This window comes from Dendrobates tinctorius, unplaced genomic scaffold (assembly GCF_039654945.1).
Source record: "Dendrobates tinctorius isolate UK_male_01 unplaced genomic scaffold, ASM3965494v1 ptg000219l, whole genome shotgun sequence".
Classification (NCBI taxonomy): Eukaryota; Metazoa; Chordata; class Amphibia; order Anura; family Dendrobatidae; genus Dendrobates; species Dendrobates tinctorius.
Genome location: NW_027361886.1, coordinates 5,560,638 through 5,576,107, shown reverse-complemented (window position 1 = coordinate 5,576,107; position 15,470 = coordinate 5,560,638). Strand labels below are relative to the sequence as shown.

The 15,470-nt window shown below is 44.0% G+C and overlaps 1 protein-coding gene across 1 annotated transcript in view; it reads left to right on the top strand.

Moving 5' to 3' along the window:
- The window catches only part of SUGP1 (SURP and G-patch domain containing 1), a 78,161-nt gene that overhangs the window by 19,255 nt on the left and 43,436 nt on the right, over window positions 1–15,470 (top strand). The window contains exons 2-5 of the mRNA XM_073555134.1: window positions 277–442; window positions 4,409–4,506; window positions 10,354–10,572; window positions 13,129–13,252. Coding sequence (XP_073411235.1) covers window positions 277–442; window positions 4,409–4,506; window positions 10,354–10,572; window positions 13,129–13,252 — 607 coding nt within the window. The remainder of the gene's footprint in view (window positions 1–276; window positions 443–4,408; window positions 4,507–10,353; window positions 10,573–13,128; window positions 13,253–15,470) is intronic.

Below are 15,470 nucleotides of genomic sequence, written 5' to 3'. Positions count from 1 at the left end.
TCCAAAATGGCCAACTTCAAAATGGCCGCCACGGTCACCACCCATCTTGAAAAGTTTCCCCCCTCCCATATACTAATGTGCCACAAACAGGAAGTTGATATCACCAACCATTCACATTCTCCCATTTTTTTTTTTTTTAGGTGTAGCCATATACATGGCCCACCCAGTATATTCTTATGACTGTTCAAGAATGCACACTGTGTTAATCTGGCATCCCTCAAGACAAATTAATGCCCGTAAGACATATTTCTACATTTTTTTTTTTTTTTACCTTAGGTATAGGTGGCAGAAGGTTTGCTTCTGCTCCTCCAAAACCTGCAAAAACAAGTACATATATTCAGTACCAAGAAGAACTTATTGAAAAGAAGAAAAAAGAAATTGAGGCTAAAGCACAGCAACAAGCCAAGCGGTCTCAGCAGAACATCCCGGCTCAAGGCACAGTGTAAGTTGAATGCCATCCTATAAAGGTTTTTATTTTCAAGGATTTTTAATAATTTTACAATGATCACAATTACTAACCCAGATAGTGACATACATTGCAGCCATCAAAAATATAAAAGAAAGTAGGTAGTTGCATGTCCATATGGGTACCCAGCAGTCATTGTTGAAGGGAGCAGAGGAAGTACTTCCCTTGTGAATTTGGATAACTAAGGGTTCGCTCACATTGGTGAGTAGTCCCGCATATAACTTGGACGAGTGCTATCTGATGTTTCATCGCACTCACTCCAATGTTATATTATTGAGCAGTGCCAACTAGCATTTATTTTCTCATGCCAAGTCAGCATGATAAAAAAAAATCATTGCATGCTGCAGTTGGCAGTGTATATCGGACGGTACACCCTCATACAAGTCTATGGGTACATGCAAAACATTGGACTGCACTCTGATGTCAACTGATTGCAGTACGATATACGCCGACTCACAATGGAGAAGATGGAGAAATTAAGCTCTCCATCTTCTCCACACCTGTGATCAGATTCTCAAATGCAAGAGAATCGAATCACAGGCTGTGTACCTACGTTGCAGAAATGCTGCGGAAATTTCCGCAACATTTCTGCACTCCCGCTGCGAGTAAAACGCATGTGAATTCGCATGCGTTTTTCCCGCGGAAAACAAGCATTTTGCAAGCCTTTTTGGACATTCCAAGTGATTAGCATCGCTTGGAATGTGATAGGTAGGATGTCAAAATACTAAAAAAAAATAAAAAATATTGTTATTCTCACCTTCCGACAGCTCCTGACCTGCTCTGCGGCACTCCCGGCATCTTCCGGTTCCAGTAATGCTTTGCGCGAAGGACCTGAGACGACATCACGCTCGCGAGAGCGCGACATCATCATGGTCATTCACGCCAAGCATTACTGGGACCAGAAGATGCCGGGAGCGTGGTGAGAGGTGGGAAGGACTTGGGGGGGATGGGGGGGGGGCGCCAGGGGGTGAGTATATCACCATTTTTTATTTTTATTCTATTTTATTACAGGATTATGGTACCCAGGGCCTGGAGGAGAGTCTCCTCTCCCCCAGACCCTGGGTACTATCCGCACATGATCCGCTTACTTCGCGCATGGTGGGCACAGCCTCATGCAGAAAAGTAAGTGGATCAATGCATTCCTATGGGTGTGGAATTGCCGCGATTCTGCAAAAAGAATGGGCATGCTGCAGATTTTTCCGCTATGTGATTCCGCAGCAGAAAAATCCGCAGCATTAGCACAGCATTACGGAATCCCATAGGATTGCATGGGATGCGGGGTTTTTTTGCGTTTTTGCGGCGATTCCGCAGCGGAAAAACGCAGCGAAAATGCAAAAAAACGCAACGTGTGCACACAGCCTAAAATGACACGCTGCTCAAGCTCGCAGCAGAGTTTGAGCCAAGGGTTATTTGTGCATAGCATCCAATTCTGTCGCAAGAGAGAATCGTCAAATGCTATATGCCAGTATGTGTAAGGTCTAATAGTTAAGTCTGCTGTAGTCTTTTAATGGCTCTTAGGCTACGTGCACATGTTGAGTAAATGGATGCAGACATTTCATTTTTTTTCGGCTGCTTTTTTGCTCTGCGTTTTTGATTAATTTCAGTGAAGTCAATGGTCAAAAACGCAAGGTAAAAACACACAGAATATTAACATGCAGCAGATTATTTTCTGCACCAAATCTGCAAGTCACAAATAAGCAACGTGTGCATGACGCTTAAGGTTTCTCGTTCACTTTGCTGGCATCAGGACTGCTTCAGGTTTTGCTAGCAAATTTGCATGGCTAAAACGCACAAAATCTGCAACATGTGCCTATACTAAAAAAAAAAATAAAAATTGTATTTTGTGTGCTGTTAAACCAGGTATTGTTGTATAATGACAGATCTGCTCAGGGAACTGAAGTATTCTAAAGTCAAACACCCAATTCCTGTTCTAACAGTAAGCATACATCGCTAGGGAAAAAAAGAACGGCACTCCTACGTTTTCTCGGTGCGCACTACAGCGTGGCAAGCAATGCCTCTGATCAGCTTAAAAATCATTACCACCAGTCGAACTGCCACGGTGATCACGCTGTCAAATGATGGCTTAAGTCCGCAGCTGTGATCAGCGGTAAAAAGTTACTACTCCCATCAGTTTACGCTTGCTGCCTCTAATAACAGCAAGGGCAGGCGGCAGCTGATTGGAGCATTCATTAGCCGACGCCTGCACTCTAAATAAATAAATAAATAATAATAAAAAAAAAGCGTTTGTTTCCCTGTATTTCTGATAACCAGCCAGGCAAAACTGACAGCTGCGGGCTGCAACCCTCAACTGTTAGCGTTAGCAAGGATGGTTATCAAGAATAGAGGGGGTACCCATGTCATTTTTTTTAAATAATTAAAAAAAATTGTTGTGAGTCCACCTCCTGTTTTGACAACCAGCCAAGTCAAAACAGACATCTGGGTGCTGGTATTCTCAGTCTGTTAAGGGGCATGGATATTTGGCCCCCCCAGCCTACAAATAGCAGCCCTCAGCCACCCAGAAAATTCTGGAGCTTTGCCTGGCTCTTCTGACTTGCCCTGTGGCGGTGGCAAGTGAGGTTCATATTTGTGGGGTTGATGTCACCCTTGTATTGTCAGGTGACATCAAGCCCACGGCTTAGTAATGCAGAAGCGTTTACAAGACACCTATCCATTACTAATCCTATAGTTGTATGGTAAATAAACACAGCCAGAAAAAAGTATTTTATTTGAAATAAACCAAAACACACTTTTACTTTTTTAAAAAAAATAAATAAATACAAACACCGTTATACTCGCCTAACACCCATTCCATTGAAGACGTCGTCTTCTGAAAAAAAAAAATCAAAAATTAAAACAAGCAATATCCCTCACCTGTCCGTTGTTCTGGCTTTCTCTGTAATCCATGTCTGAGAATAATCCGTTTTCAACCTTTACAGTGCCAAGATGTGACTGTCCCAGCTGAGAACCACTGATGAATGAGCTGCTGCGAGCTCCGCCTCAGTAACTAGCGGTGACGTCATCGAGGTTACCACAGGTCACTGTGGCTGCTTTCCCAGCCAGGCCCCTGAACTACGGTGACATAAACACTAGCACAGTGAGAAAAAGCCTCACAGTGCAGCCGTGAGTTCACTGGGAGAAATTTCTCACTTCTTGCGGTGAACTGCTGTGAACTCACCGCTGCACCGTAAAACTTTTTTTCTCACTGTGCTAGTGATGTCACTGTATTTCAGGGGCCCAGCTGGCAACGCAGCCTCCGTGACTTGCGGTAACCTAGATGACGTCACCGCTTGTCACTGAGACTGAACTCGCAGCCAGGGTTGCAACTCGCAGCTGTCAGTTTTGCCTGGTTGGTTAACAAAAATACAGGGGAACCCACACCGGTTTATTTAATAATTTATTTAGAGCATCGGCTGATGAATACTCCCATGAGCTGCTGCCTGCTCTCGCTGTTATTAGTGGCAGCATGCGTAGGCTGATGAGAGTAGTAGTCCCATCAGCTGGCGAGAAACACCCGGTGTTCAGGGTGCCCGTAGAGTAGGTGTTCGTTATGGACCCTGAACTTTACTGTTCGGGTTCTCCCATTTCTAGTAAGCATACATCCACATGAGATGAAATTCCTCTGGATATTACCCACAGGTTTGTGAAGCTAAAATCTACAGTTGAATACAGTAGGACTTGAGTGAATAAGATTTCAGAAATCTCATGTTGCAGATTTTGTTCATGTCAAATCTGTGCAAATTTCCAATCCTACTCCATCTTAATATTGCATATTTTCGTATTGAATTTCACCCCTTTCAATGTAGCAGTGGTGAAATAGACCAATAGCAGATTTTTTATTTTTTTTTTAACAATCCATTTTTCAACTTTGCCTAGATTTTATCAAATACCTGTATATTGTATTATGCATGCTGATTTTTGTCTGTGCTTTGCCTTCAAATGCAGCTCTGCAGTTGCGTCCCCCTCCACATCAAATAAATTTGCAAATGATGGCAGCTTTTTGCAACAGTTTCTCAAGTTACAGAAAGAAAAGACTGGCACAGGTAAGTAGTCTGTCCAGTAATGAAACTGTGATATGTTTCACTATAAAGTATCCTAAAAGGGTATTCTCAAGTTTGGAAGTTATCCCATACCATTGGATTCCCACCGGTCCGGAGAGCTGGGGCTCTTGTGAATGGAGCAGTAGTCTTCTGCTGCGTTCATTTTCATAGGAGTGACGAAGACTAGCGTATCGCTCGGCTGTGTCCTTAAGTTCCCATAAGAATGAATGGAGCGGCAGTGCGCTTGATCAAGTACGGATCCCTGCACACAGGGCTCTTTAGTCTTCAGGGGTCACAGCAGTTGGATCCCTTGTGATCGGGAGGTTATCTCCTATCCAATAGATAAGGAATAATTTGCAGACTTGAGTCATCATTCTCTTGCAATGTTTATATCTGAGCAAGACGTTCTATATGAGAATTGTTTCTTTATGATAAATATATTTTGTCAGAAATTCCTACATATCCACACATCTAATAGACAACTGTCACTGATAACATTTTCAGTGAAAAAACGTACATTTCCATTCAGCAGTTGGCAATAAGTGATGACTTTACCAGCAGTTTTAGATAATTGACCTAGTTATAGTTTGCTTCTTAGATTTGCTTTGCAATCCATAGTAAACACTCTTTCCAGGACGTCCTATCCTGACAGCACTATGGGGGGTTGTCCTTTCATCCTTACAGGGACAGGAAATGCGCGAGAGGTTTAAAGGTCCCCTCCCACACCACCCTCCAGTGTTTTTCCTGTCCCTGTAAGGACAGGCACGAGAGCGCCGCAGCCGCGGCATACAGCAACTTACCGGGGCCAGGAGGTTCGGGGTCCTAACTTCCAACTCCTCCGGTCGGACGGTTCTGCGCGGCACCCCCCTAAGGGGGGTTCTCCGCTGGCGGTCCCGTGGAGTGTCGCTCTGGGATTCGATACCGCTTCCCCACAGCACGGCTCCCGCGAGAATGCCCATGGTGGCGGCCACGTCACTTCCGGGCGCCCAGGGATGACGACTTCCGGTCACAGCAGGGCGCGTCAGCATGAAGCAGGGAAGGAGTGTTCCGGTGCAAGACAAGGTAGGATAAGAGCAGGGGCCAGCGGCAGATCGATAGGTGACGCTACAGACCTGTGATTTCTGTCAGCTCCGCCAGCATGGATGCCAGGACCAGTGACCAGCCAGAGCCAGCGTCTGTGAGTAAGGGGCATGGGGGCAATGATACCAGAGACAGGAGCCTTGAGTAAAAATGGACTCCTGTTCTTTAAGTTAGGATAAAACAACGCCGACCCCGACGGCAACAACGTCTAGGACATCGAGCAAACCCAAATGCCCCATCTGTGCCAGCAAACTACCGAGCACATGGAAGAAACCCCTATGTGAGGACTGCACCCTGCGGATCGTCAGAGGCGAGCAGGCCGCGTTCTTCACAGAGATGCGCACAATAGTCAGAGACGAAGTCCAGGCCTCTGTCTCTGGGTTACTACCCACTCAGTCCTCCGGCCGGTCCCAGGCCAAGAGACCAAGATGGGAGTCCGACCAGTCTTCAGAGGAAGAGATACGGGATACAGACTCGGAGGAAGAGGGCGAGATCACCTCTGAACCCCTGGAGACAGGGAAGAGGTACATCTTCACATCAGAAAACACGAATGAGCTTCTCAGTGCAGTAAGAAGTAGGATGCAGATCGAGGAAACCCCGAAGGAGCAATCCATCCAGGATGCAATGTTTGGGGGATTAAGAGCTAGAATTCGTCAGGTCTTCGCAGTTAATGACCATATCCGGGCAATGATCCTGGAAGAATGAGAAGATGACGCTAAAAGACTGATTGTGCCACGAGACTTTAAGCTGCGACTTCCATTTAACCAGGAGGACATCAACACTTGGGACGAAGTGCCTAAGATTGATTCACCGGTAGCCAAGGTGTCGAGAAAGACTTCAATTCCCTTTGAAGATTCGTCCATTCTCAAAGAGCCCATGGACAAAAAGGCCGACGTGCTCTTAAAAAGCGCTTGGGAGGCCTCAGCGGCGGTGATGAAAGCAAACATAGCTGCCACTTCAGTCACTAGATCCATGCACCTATGGATAGACCATTTAGGACAACAATTAAAGGAAAACACCCCTAGGGGTGATATCCTTGAGAGCATTCCCCTGTTAAAGATCGCAACCGGTTTTCTGGCAGCTGCTTCTGCAGAATCTGTACGGTTTGCGGCCAGAAATAATTCCCTATCCAACGCGGCCCGTCGAGCCATATGGATGAAAACCTGGTCAGGGGACTACCAGTCTAAAAATAAATTTATGTTCCATACCCTTCTCGGGCGGGAAGGTATTTGGGCCGGCTTTAGATAAGATTTTAGAGAGTGCCTCTGACGACAAAAGAGGTTTTCCAGAGGAAAAGCCAAAAAGGCAGTTTCCCTTTCAGAGATCCTGTCCTTACCAGAGGCAGGAATATAGGGGGAAAGGGAAATCTTCTCGCTGGGAGTACTCGAGGGGGGGAAGAAGTAAGGCTCCCCCGGCTCGCTCCGGACAAAGTTCTAGAAGCAGAAGGCAATGACGCCATACCTGTGGGGGGCGCCTCAGACACTTTGCAGGGGCATGGCAACGCAGCTCCCAGAACCCATGGGTCCTCAATACAATCTCCCAGGGCTATACCCTCGAGTTTACAGAAACCCCCCCCCCCCCCCCCAAGCACGATTCGTGGTTACAGAAACCCGTTCCAGAGCCATAATAGATCCTATATGGGCAGACATAAGGGACCTGTTAAAAACAGAAGTAGTGGTTCCAGTCCCAGATGTAGTGAGAGTCCAGGGCCACTATTCTACACTCTTCACGATAAAAAAACCGTCGGGGGAAAGCCGAACCATCATAAACTTAAAACCGCTAAATCAATGGGTTCGGTACAAAAGATTCCGTATGGAGTCCCTGAAGACTGCCATCCCTCTAATAGACCAGAACGCTTCCATGTGCACTATAGATTTAAAGAGCGCATATTATCACGTTCTTATCCATCCTCAATCTCAAAGGTTCCTACGCTTCGCTCTAAAAAAAGGAGGCAAATGCTACCACTTTCAGTTTCAGGCTCTCCCGTTCGGCTTGGCATCAGCACCTCGAGTTTTTACGAAACTGGTCGCCGAAGTCGTAGCGAACTTAAGACAGAGAGGCATAATTATTGTACCTTATTTAGACAACTTCCTGGTAATATCCCGTTCAGCGTCAGAGTTAAGAGAACAACTCATCTGAATTATTTTCAGCCTCGAGAGCCTAGGTTGGATCCTAAACAGAGAAAAATCAGACCTGCAGCCCAGTACCCAGAAGAGATTCCTGGGAGTCATGCTAGACTCCAAAAGAAGAGTCTCTTTCTTGCCGGAAGAAAAGAGGAAACCTATCATGGACAAGGTTCGTCAGTTTGGCCAGTACCAGGATTCAATAAGAACCGCAATGGAGATCTTGGGCACCCTTACTGCATGCATACCCTGCGTCATTTGGAGCCAGGCTCACACAAGAATCCTGCAGAGGGAGATACTGACAAAATGGGACAGACGGCAGTCCTCGCTGGACAAGAAGTTCAGACCATCCCCGGCTTTGAGATCATCCCTGAGATGGTGGGTCAGCCACAGAAACATCAGACAGGGGGTTCCTTGGATCCTGTCTCCATGCGTGACCATCACCACAGATACCAGCAGAAGAGGATGGGGAGCCCACCTAGAGGGAAGATACGTTCAGGGAACATGGCCCAAGAACATCAGCTTACAGTCCTCAAATTACCGAGAACTACGAGCGGTTTGGGAAACGCTGAAAAGAAACAGTTCCAGCCTACAGAACCAGCATATAAAGATCATGTCGGACAACGTCACCACAGTAGCCTTCCTATGCCACCAGGGAGGCCCAAGGCACAGGAAACTTCAGGATCTAGCAGCCCGCATCCTCACCTGGATGGAGAACAACTCTTACTCCCTGTCAGCAGTCCACCTAGAAGGCTCCCAAAACAATATAGCCGACTAGCTAACCAGGCAGGAAGTCTGGGCCACCGAGTGGGAGCTAAAGGAGGAGATCTTCAGAGATTTGTTCCATCACTGGGGGACACCCCAACTGGATCTCTTCGCGACAAGAAAAAACGCCAAGTTAAAGAGATTCTACTTCCTCAATCCGGCGGACCACGCTGAACCAGAGTTGGAGAGGGGGACTCCTATACGGTTTTCCACCGATCGCCATAATACCGAGGGTTCTCAGGAAGATCCAGGAGGAGAGAGCTCGGGTGATGCTAGTTGTACCCTTTTGGCCCAGGCGGAGTTGGTTTCCCCTCCTCAAGAAGTTTGCTCAGAGGGGGCCACTCCATCTGCCAACGTCAGACTTGCTTTCTCAAGGCCCAGTGCTACACCCAAACCCAGGAAGCCTAAAACTGGCAGCATGGATCCTGAGACGGACATCCTAAGGTCCATTGGCCTATCGGACCAAGTGATCTCGAAATTGCAGGCCAGCCGTAAACCTATTACAAGAGCAATATATTGTAAGATCTGGAAGAGATTCTGCTCGGAAAGTGGTAGTGCCCCCTTAGATTTGTCTCGGCCAAATATCCCTCAGATCCTGGACTTCCTACAAGCAGGGTTTGGTAAGGGCCTGACCCCGAGCACCAGATAGCGGCCTTAAGTACCTTTTTCAATTTCTCTCTATCCTCCCATCCATGGATAGCACGATTTACAAAGGCCACCCAGAGATTAAGACCCAGATTGAGGAAAACCGTCCCCCCCCCCCCGTGGGACCTAAATCTGGTACTCAACGCACTGTGTAGGCCCCCTTATGAGCCAATTTCAGAGTTAGACATTTCAAAGCTCACACAAAAAAACGCATTTTTGGTAGCCATCACCTCAGCCAAACGTTTAGGTGAGATACAGGCCCTCTCGGTCCAATATCCCTACATTCAGATCTTCGAGGACCACATAATGATCAAACTAGACCCAAGGTTTCTCCCTAAGGTAGTGTCTCTGCAGAAGCTAAACCAGGAGATAATCCTACCCTCATTCTGCCCAGCCCCAAAGACCGATAAAGAAAAGCTGTTTAATTCACTGGACGTTAGACGTATGGTCACCCGCTACCTAGAAGTCACCCGGGATTGGCGACAGGACACACAACTATTCATCTAGTACGGCGGTAAAAATAGAGGTAAAAGCGCAGCTACACATAGCCTGGCAAGGTGGATAACAGCAATAATTTCCTTGGCATACGAGGCCGAAGGCTTGCCCGTACCTGAAGGGCTTAGAGCCAATCCACGAGGTCTACACCGAACACTTTCTGTAGACGCTATAAATTGGACACTCTAACAGCTAGCCAGTCGACCTTCGGTCGTAAAGTGCTAAAAAGCAGTAGTCCCACCCTCAGCGAATTCCTACTTTGGTGTTCCCCATGGTGCTGTTAGGATAGGACGTCCTGGAAAACGGAGATTAGACCTACCAGTAATGTTATTTCCAGGAGTCCATCCTGACAGCACTGATAGTTCCCTCCCTATGATTTGTATTGGTATCATTATGCTTGTACTAAATCTAAATACATTTTAACTGCATTCATACTGGTGTGGTACTTGGAAAAATCACAGGAGTGTGGTGTGGGAGGGGACCTTTTAGCCTCTTGTGCATTTCCTGTCCCTGTAAGGATGAAAGGACAACCCCACATGGTGCTGTCAGGATGGACTTCTGGAAATAACATTACCGGTAGGTGTAATCTCCGTTTTTGCACATACATATATTTTTTATGTAACTTTATTAATGGCTAGAAAAATACAGGGAAATTGAGTCGTCGGAGGTTTGGCTTACCGACTCTACAGCCCTTTTTACTACAGTGTTTTGGTTTTGTTCGTTTTTTTTTTTTTTTTTTTAGAAAAATCACCAAGTTCGAGTTGCAGCTCATCGGCTACTCAGAAGAAGCCTGTTCTGACTGTAAAGCGGCATGGGTCCTCTGTTGAGAGCATGCTCAATCAAATGAAGACTTTTACTCGTACTAAGCAAACACCCAAGATAAATCGAAATAGTGTCTTTAAATCTCCTGAGGAAGATGATGATGATGACGAGGACTATGAGCAGTGGTTAGAAATAAAAAGTAAGTTGCAAGTGGGAGGAGAGTTTGTGCAAGACTGGATAAGTAATTTATTGTGGTGCAGTGTTAAATGAGATTTCTCATAATGATAAATGGAAAAAATTGCAAAGTGTGTAGAAACAAGCACCTTTGTAATTTACTTCTTATTGAAAATGCTCTCCATTCTCAAGAATTGAGGGATTTTTAATGTTATAGTTTACTCTTCAGTGCCTAGAATAGTGGCCACCTTTATCAGAGGTGGTCAGTTTCTAGTCAAGGAGCATGTGCTTGCAAGTGTTTTTCTATAGAGTTTGTGAGCGGTTTTCTATAGAGCGCTCTCTGGATCCACGGAGCTTTACTGACTGGTCGATTTGTCTATCTTCAGGAGAGGGACGGCTTCCCCGGCAAGCAGGATCCTCGGAGGCTGCAGCATGGTTCCCTCCTGAGTAGACATGTCGAAAATAACCCATTTATCATAATCACGTTACCTGCACTAGTTTTTGAGGTGGTGGTGTATTTTTCATGGGCTCCTTTTGTTGCAGTCTAATTATTTTAGTATATTGTATTGACGCAATAGAGGGTAACTTCTGCAACTGTTATATGGATAAATTTAGTTGCCGATCACCAAAAAAGAGCTGGAAAAAGATTACCGTAACCAGTCAAAGTTTTGCTCTGTTGAAGAAATCTTAGACCTTAGACACTGCTAGGCTGTGTGTATTTTTTGAGTGGTTAAAGTGGATGAAAATGTAAAATTTTCTACAGAAATTCTCATAATGGGGCAGATTATGAAAACAGTTAAAAAGAGAAACTGTCTTTTTTTTGTGATTGGTATGCCTTTTAGACAGTTTTGATAAATCTGCCGCTCCCTGAGAAATAGGCAATATAGTAGAAAGCGTATCAGTGTAGAGAGCTACTGGCCACAAGAGCTGACAATTAAGCAGTTGTTGCTCTCTCATTCCTTGGTTTGTTCCCTTCCTTTCCCTTTCTTTATCTAGCAATTACAGTGGATATAAAAAGTCTACACACACCTGTTAAAATGTCAGGTTTTTGTCATATAAAAAAAAATCACACCAAGAAGAATAATTTCATAACTTGTCCCACCTTGTAAGGTTTCCCATAATCTGTATAATTCAATTGTGAAAGACTTTGAAAACTTTTTGCATGGAAAATATAAAAATAAAGAACTAAAATAATGTGATTACCCAAACATGCATTCCCTTAAACTAATACATTGTTGATGCACCCTTTGGACTTATGACAGCATTCAGTCTTTTTGGGTGGGAGTCTTTCAGCATGACACCTCTAGGTTTGACAATCGTTTGCCCACTCTCCCTTGAAGTAGTGCTCCAAATTTGTCAGATAGTGAGGGCAAATCCTGTGTACAGTAGTCTCTTCAGGTCAACCCACTAATTTTCAATTGTATTCAGTTCTGGACTCTGTCTGGGCTGTTCCAAAATTTTTATCTTCTTCTGGGGAAGCAACTCTAGTTGTTTTGGAGTTATGTTTAGGGTCGTTGCCGTGCTGAAAGGTAACATTCATCTTCAGCTTTTTATCAACAGTCTGAAGGGTTTATAATAAAATTGACTGACTTTGTACTTTTCATAATGTTCTCAATCTTGACTAAAGCCCCAGTTCCAGCTGTTGAAAGCATCCTTAAAGCATAATGCTGTTCCACCATGTTTCAATGTAGGTGTGGTGTGGGTTTTGGTGATGTGGAGTGTTGAATTTGTAACAAACACACCTTTTTGAATTATGGCCTAAAGGTTTAACCTTGGTTTCATCTGACCATAATACGTTTCTCACATGGTTTTGGCAGAGTTAGATAGCTTTTCGCAAATCATAGCTGCCATCCAGAGGCGAAAAATATGAAGAATACACTACATTGTCACCTGCAGTACACAACCAGTACGTACCAGAAATTCTTGCAGCTTATATTAATGTGGTTGTAGGCCTATTGGCTGCATCCCAGACCAGTTTTATTCTTGTCTTTTCATCAATTTTTGAGGGACGTCCAGTTCTAGCTAATGTCACCGTTGTACCAAATTTATGCCACTTCTTGATGACTCTCTTCAGTGTGACATAGTATATCTAATGCTTTGTAATTTTTTTTGTATTCATCTCTTGACTGATGCCTTTCTGCAATGACAACCCTTTGCTGTGTTGTAAGCTGTTTACGGGCCAAAGCCTTTGCTGGAAAAGGAAACTAAGAAAATGTCAGGAAAATCCTCCTAGATCAGCTAAACTTTTTATGGGGTTAATTTGAATCACTGTAAATGATGGCAGCTATCTACTAACTACTACCTATCATTACTTTAAATGTGATTGGCTAATTCTGAACACAGCCACATCCCCAATTATAAAAGATTGTTCACACGTTTGCAAACATATTCCCTCAAAATTACTTAAGTGTGTTTCTCAATTGATTTGTGCAAATAATGCGTGACATTAAAGGTAGAAAAAATTATGAATTCTTCTTCCTCGCATTTTATCAGGGGTATGTAGACTTTTTATAACCACTGTAAATACCTGTTGACTGTTTACTGTGTGAATTGAATCCCAGTACTGACAGCCTGCTTAAAGTTTCACCCCCAGAGGACTCAGAAATACGCAAAGTGGTAGAACAGTTGGCTCGATTTGTAGCTGAAGGGGGCAGAGAACTGGAAAAAATGGCAATGGAAGATTACAAGGATAATCCATCTTTTGGGTGAGTGGTAAAACACAGTGCTTGCATATTGTAATATCAACATATCGGGCTTACAATTTTCAAACCATTATTAGATGGACTTCAAACCACAGCATCTGTCTATAACTTTGATAGCTTATACTAGGGTTTGCCATTAATTCTCTGCAGTACATTTTATAAAACACAGCAAATGTAGCGTTGGGTAGGGCAAAGATTTTCTCACTGATGTTGGTATAAAAAATTTTGCATAAATCAATTCCACAAGGAATATTAGAAATTTTTGTATTATCTTATCAGAAAAATCTTCTGCTTTCTCCACCTGTGAGCCACTTCTTCTCTAGCCTGCTCCTCCCCACCTCTTGAATTCATTAAATTACTTACAGGGCACAATCAGATGGCCGTATAAATCGAACTGAGATTGGAACGTAATGCTTGGACTGATAGTCAGGTTTCCCGACTCGAGCGTGACAACTTCACATATTTCTGTGTAGCTGTCACTGTGAGGATGGAGAGCCTCCGGCCAGTCTGTGCAATGCATTCTGATCTGTCTGTTTTTCCCGGCAGTCTGACTGTGCCCAAAAACTGTGAGCTCACTTAGGTGCTAATTGTTGAAATCTTTAGACATGGGATGGGGTGATGTGGAGAACGCAGTGAAAGTCCAGTTTAGAAGTCATGTTCAGTTTTGTGGAAAAGTGTTTGCCCCCTTCCTGATTTCCTATTCTTTTGCATGTTTGTCGCACTTAAATGTTTCAGATCACCAAAAAAATTTAAATATTGGACAAATAACAAAGTTTTTAAATTAAGATCTTTATTAAGGGGAAAAGAAATCCAAACCTATAGGGCCCTGTGTGGACAAGTGATTGCATCCTAAAGCTAATAACTGTTTGGACCACCCTTAGCAGCAACAACTGCAATCAAGTGTTTACTATAAGTGGCAATGAGTCGTTTACAACGCTCTGGAGGAATTTTGGACCACTCAGGTTTGCAGAATTGTTGTAATTAATGCCAATCGGATTAAGGTCAGGACTTTGACTGGGCCACTCCATAGTCTCAATTTTGTTTTTCTTAAGCTATTCAGAGGTGGACTCGCTGTTTTGTTTTGGATCATTGTCCAGCTGCATAATGCTGAATAACCCAAGTGAGCTTCAACTTGTGGTCACAACCAGATGGCCGGACATTATTCTTCAGGATTTTTTGGTAGACAGCAGAATTCATTGTTCCATTTACCCCAGCAAGTCTTCCAGCTTCTGAAGCAGCAAAACAGCCCCAGCCAATCACACTACCACCATCATATTTTACTGTTAGAAAAGGGTGAGGGAAGAGAGCCTCCAGAGATAAAATCAAAAAGGAAAGTAATCTTTTTGTAAAAAAAAATGAAAACTTTTATTCAGTACATTAGTACATTAAAAAAGACATGGATCCTGGTCACCACAACCAGGGATAAATAACCAACGTGTTTCAGCTAAGAGCCTTAATCATGGTATTCATCCAGCCAGTTGCTGCAACAGATGGTGAGCTGACATTTTTCCCCATTATTTTCCCTCTATATTTTACTGTTGGTATGATATTCCTTTTCTATAATTCTATGTTACTTCTACACCAGATGTAATGGGACATACACTTTCCAAAAAGTTCAACTTTTGTCTTGTCAGTCCACAGAGTATTCTCCCAAAAGTCTTGGGGATCATCAAGATATTTTCTGGCAAAATGGAGCGAGCCTTTATGTTCTTATAGCTTAGCAATGGTTTTCGTCTTGGAACTCTGCTATGCAGGCCATTTTTGACCTGTCTCTTTCTTATGATTGAGTTATGAACGCTGACCTTAAGTGAGGCAATTAAGGCCTGCAGTCCTTTGGATGTTGATGTGGGGTCTTCTGTGACCTCTTTGCCGAGTCGTCGCTGCGCTCTTGGGGTAATTTTGGTCTGCATGCCACTCCTGGGAAGGTTCACCACTGTTCCATGTTTTTGCCATTTGTGTATAATGGCTCTCAGTGTGGTTCACTGGAATCCCAGAGGTTGAGAAATGGCTTTAAAACCTTATCCAGACAGATAAATCTCAATTATTTTCTCATTTATTCCAGAATTTCTTTGGATCGTGGCATGATGTCTAATTTTTGAAGATCGTTTAGTCTACTTGAATTTGAACTCAGCTTCTCAAGGATAATGACAAACCACAGTTAATTGATGTTTTAAGGGGGGGGGTCACTTGTTCAAACAGGGCCCTGTAGATTTGAATGTCT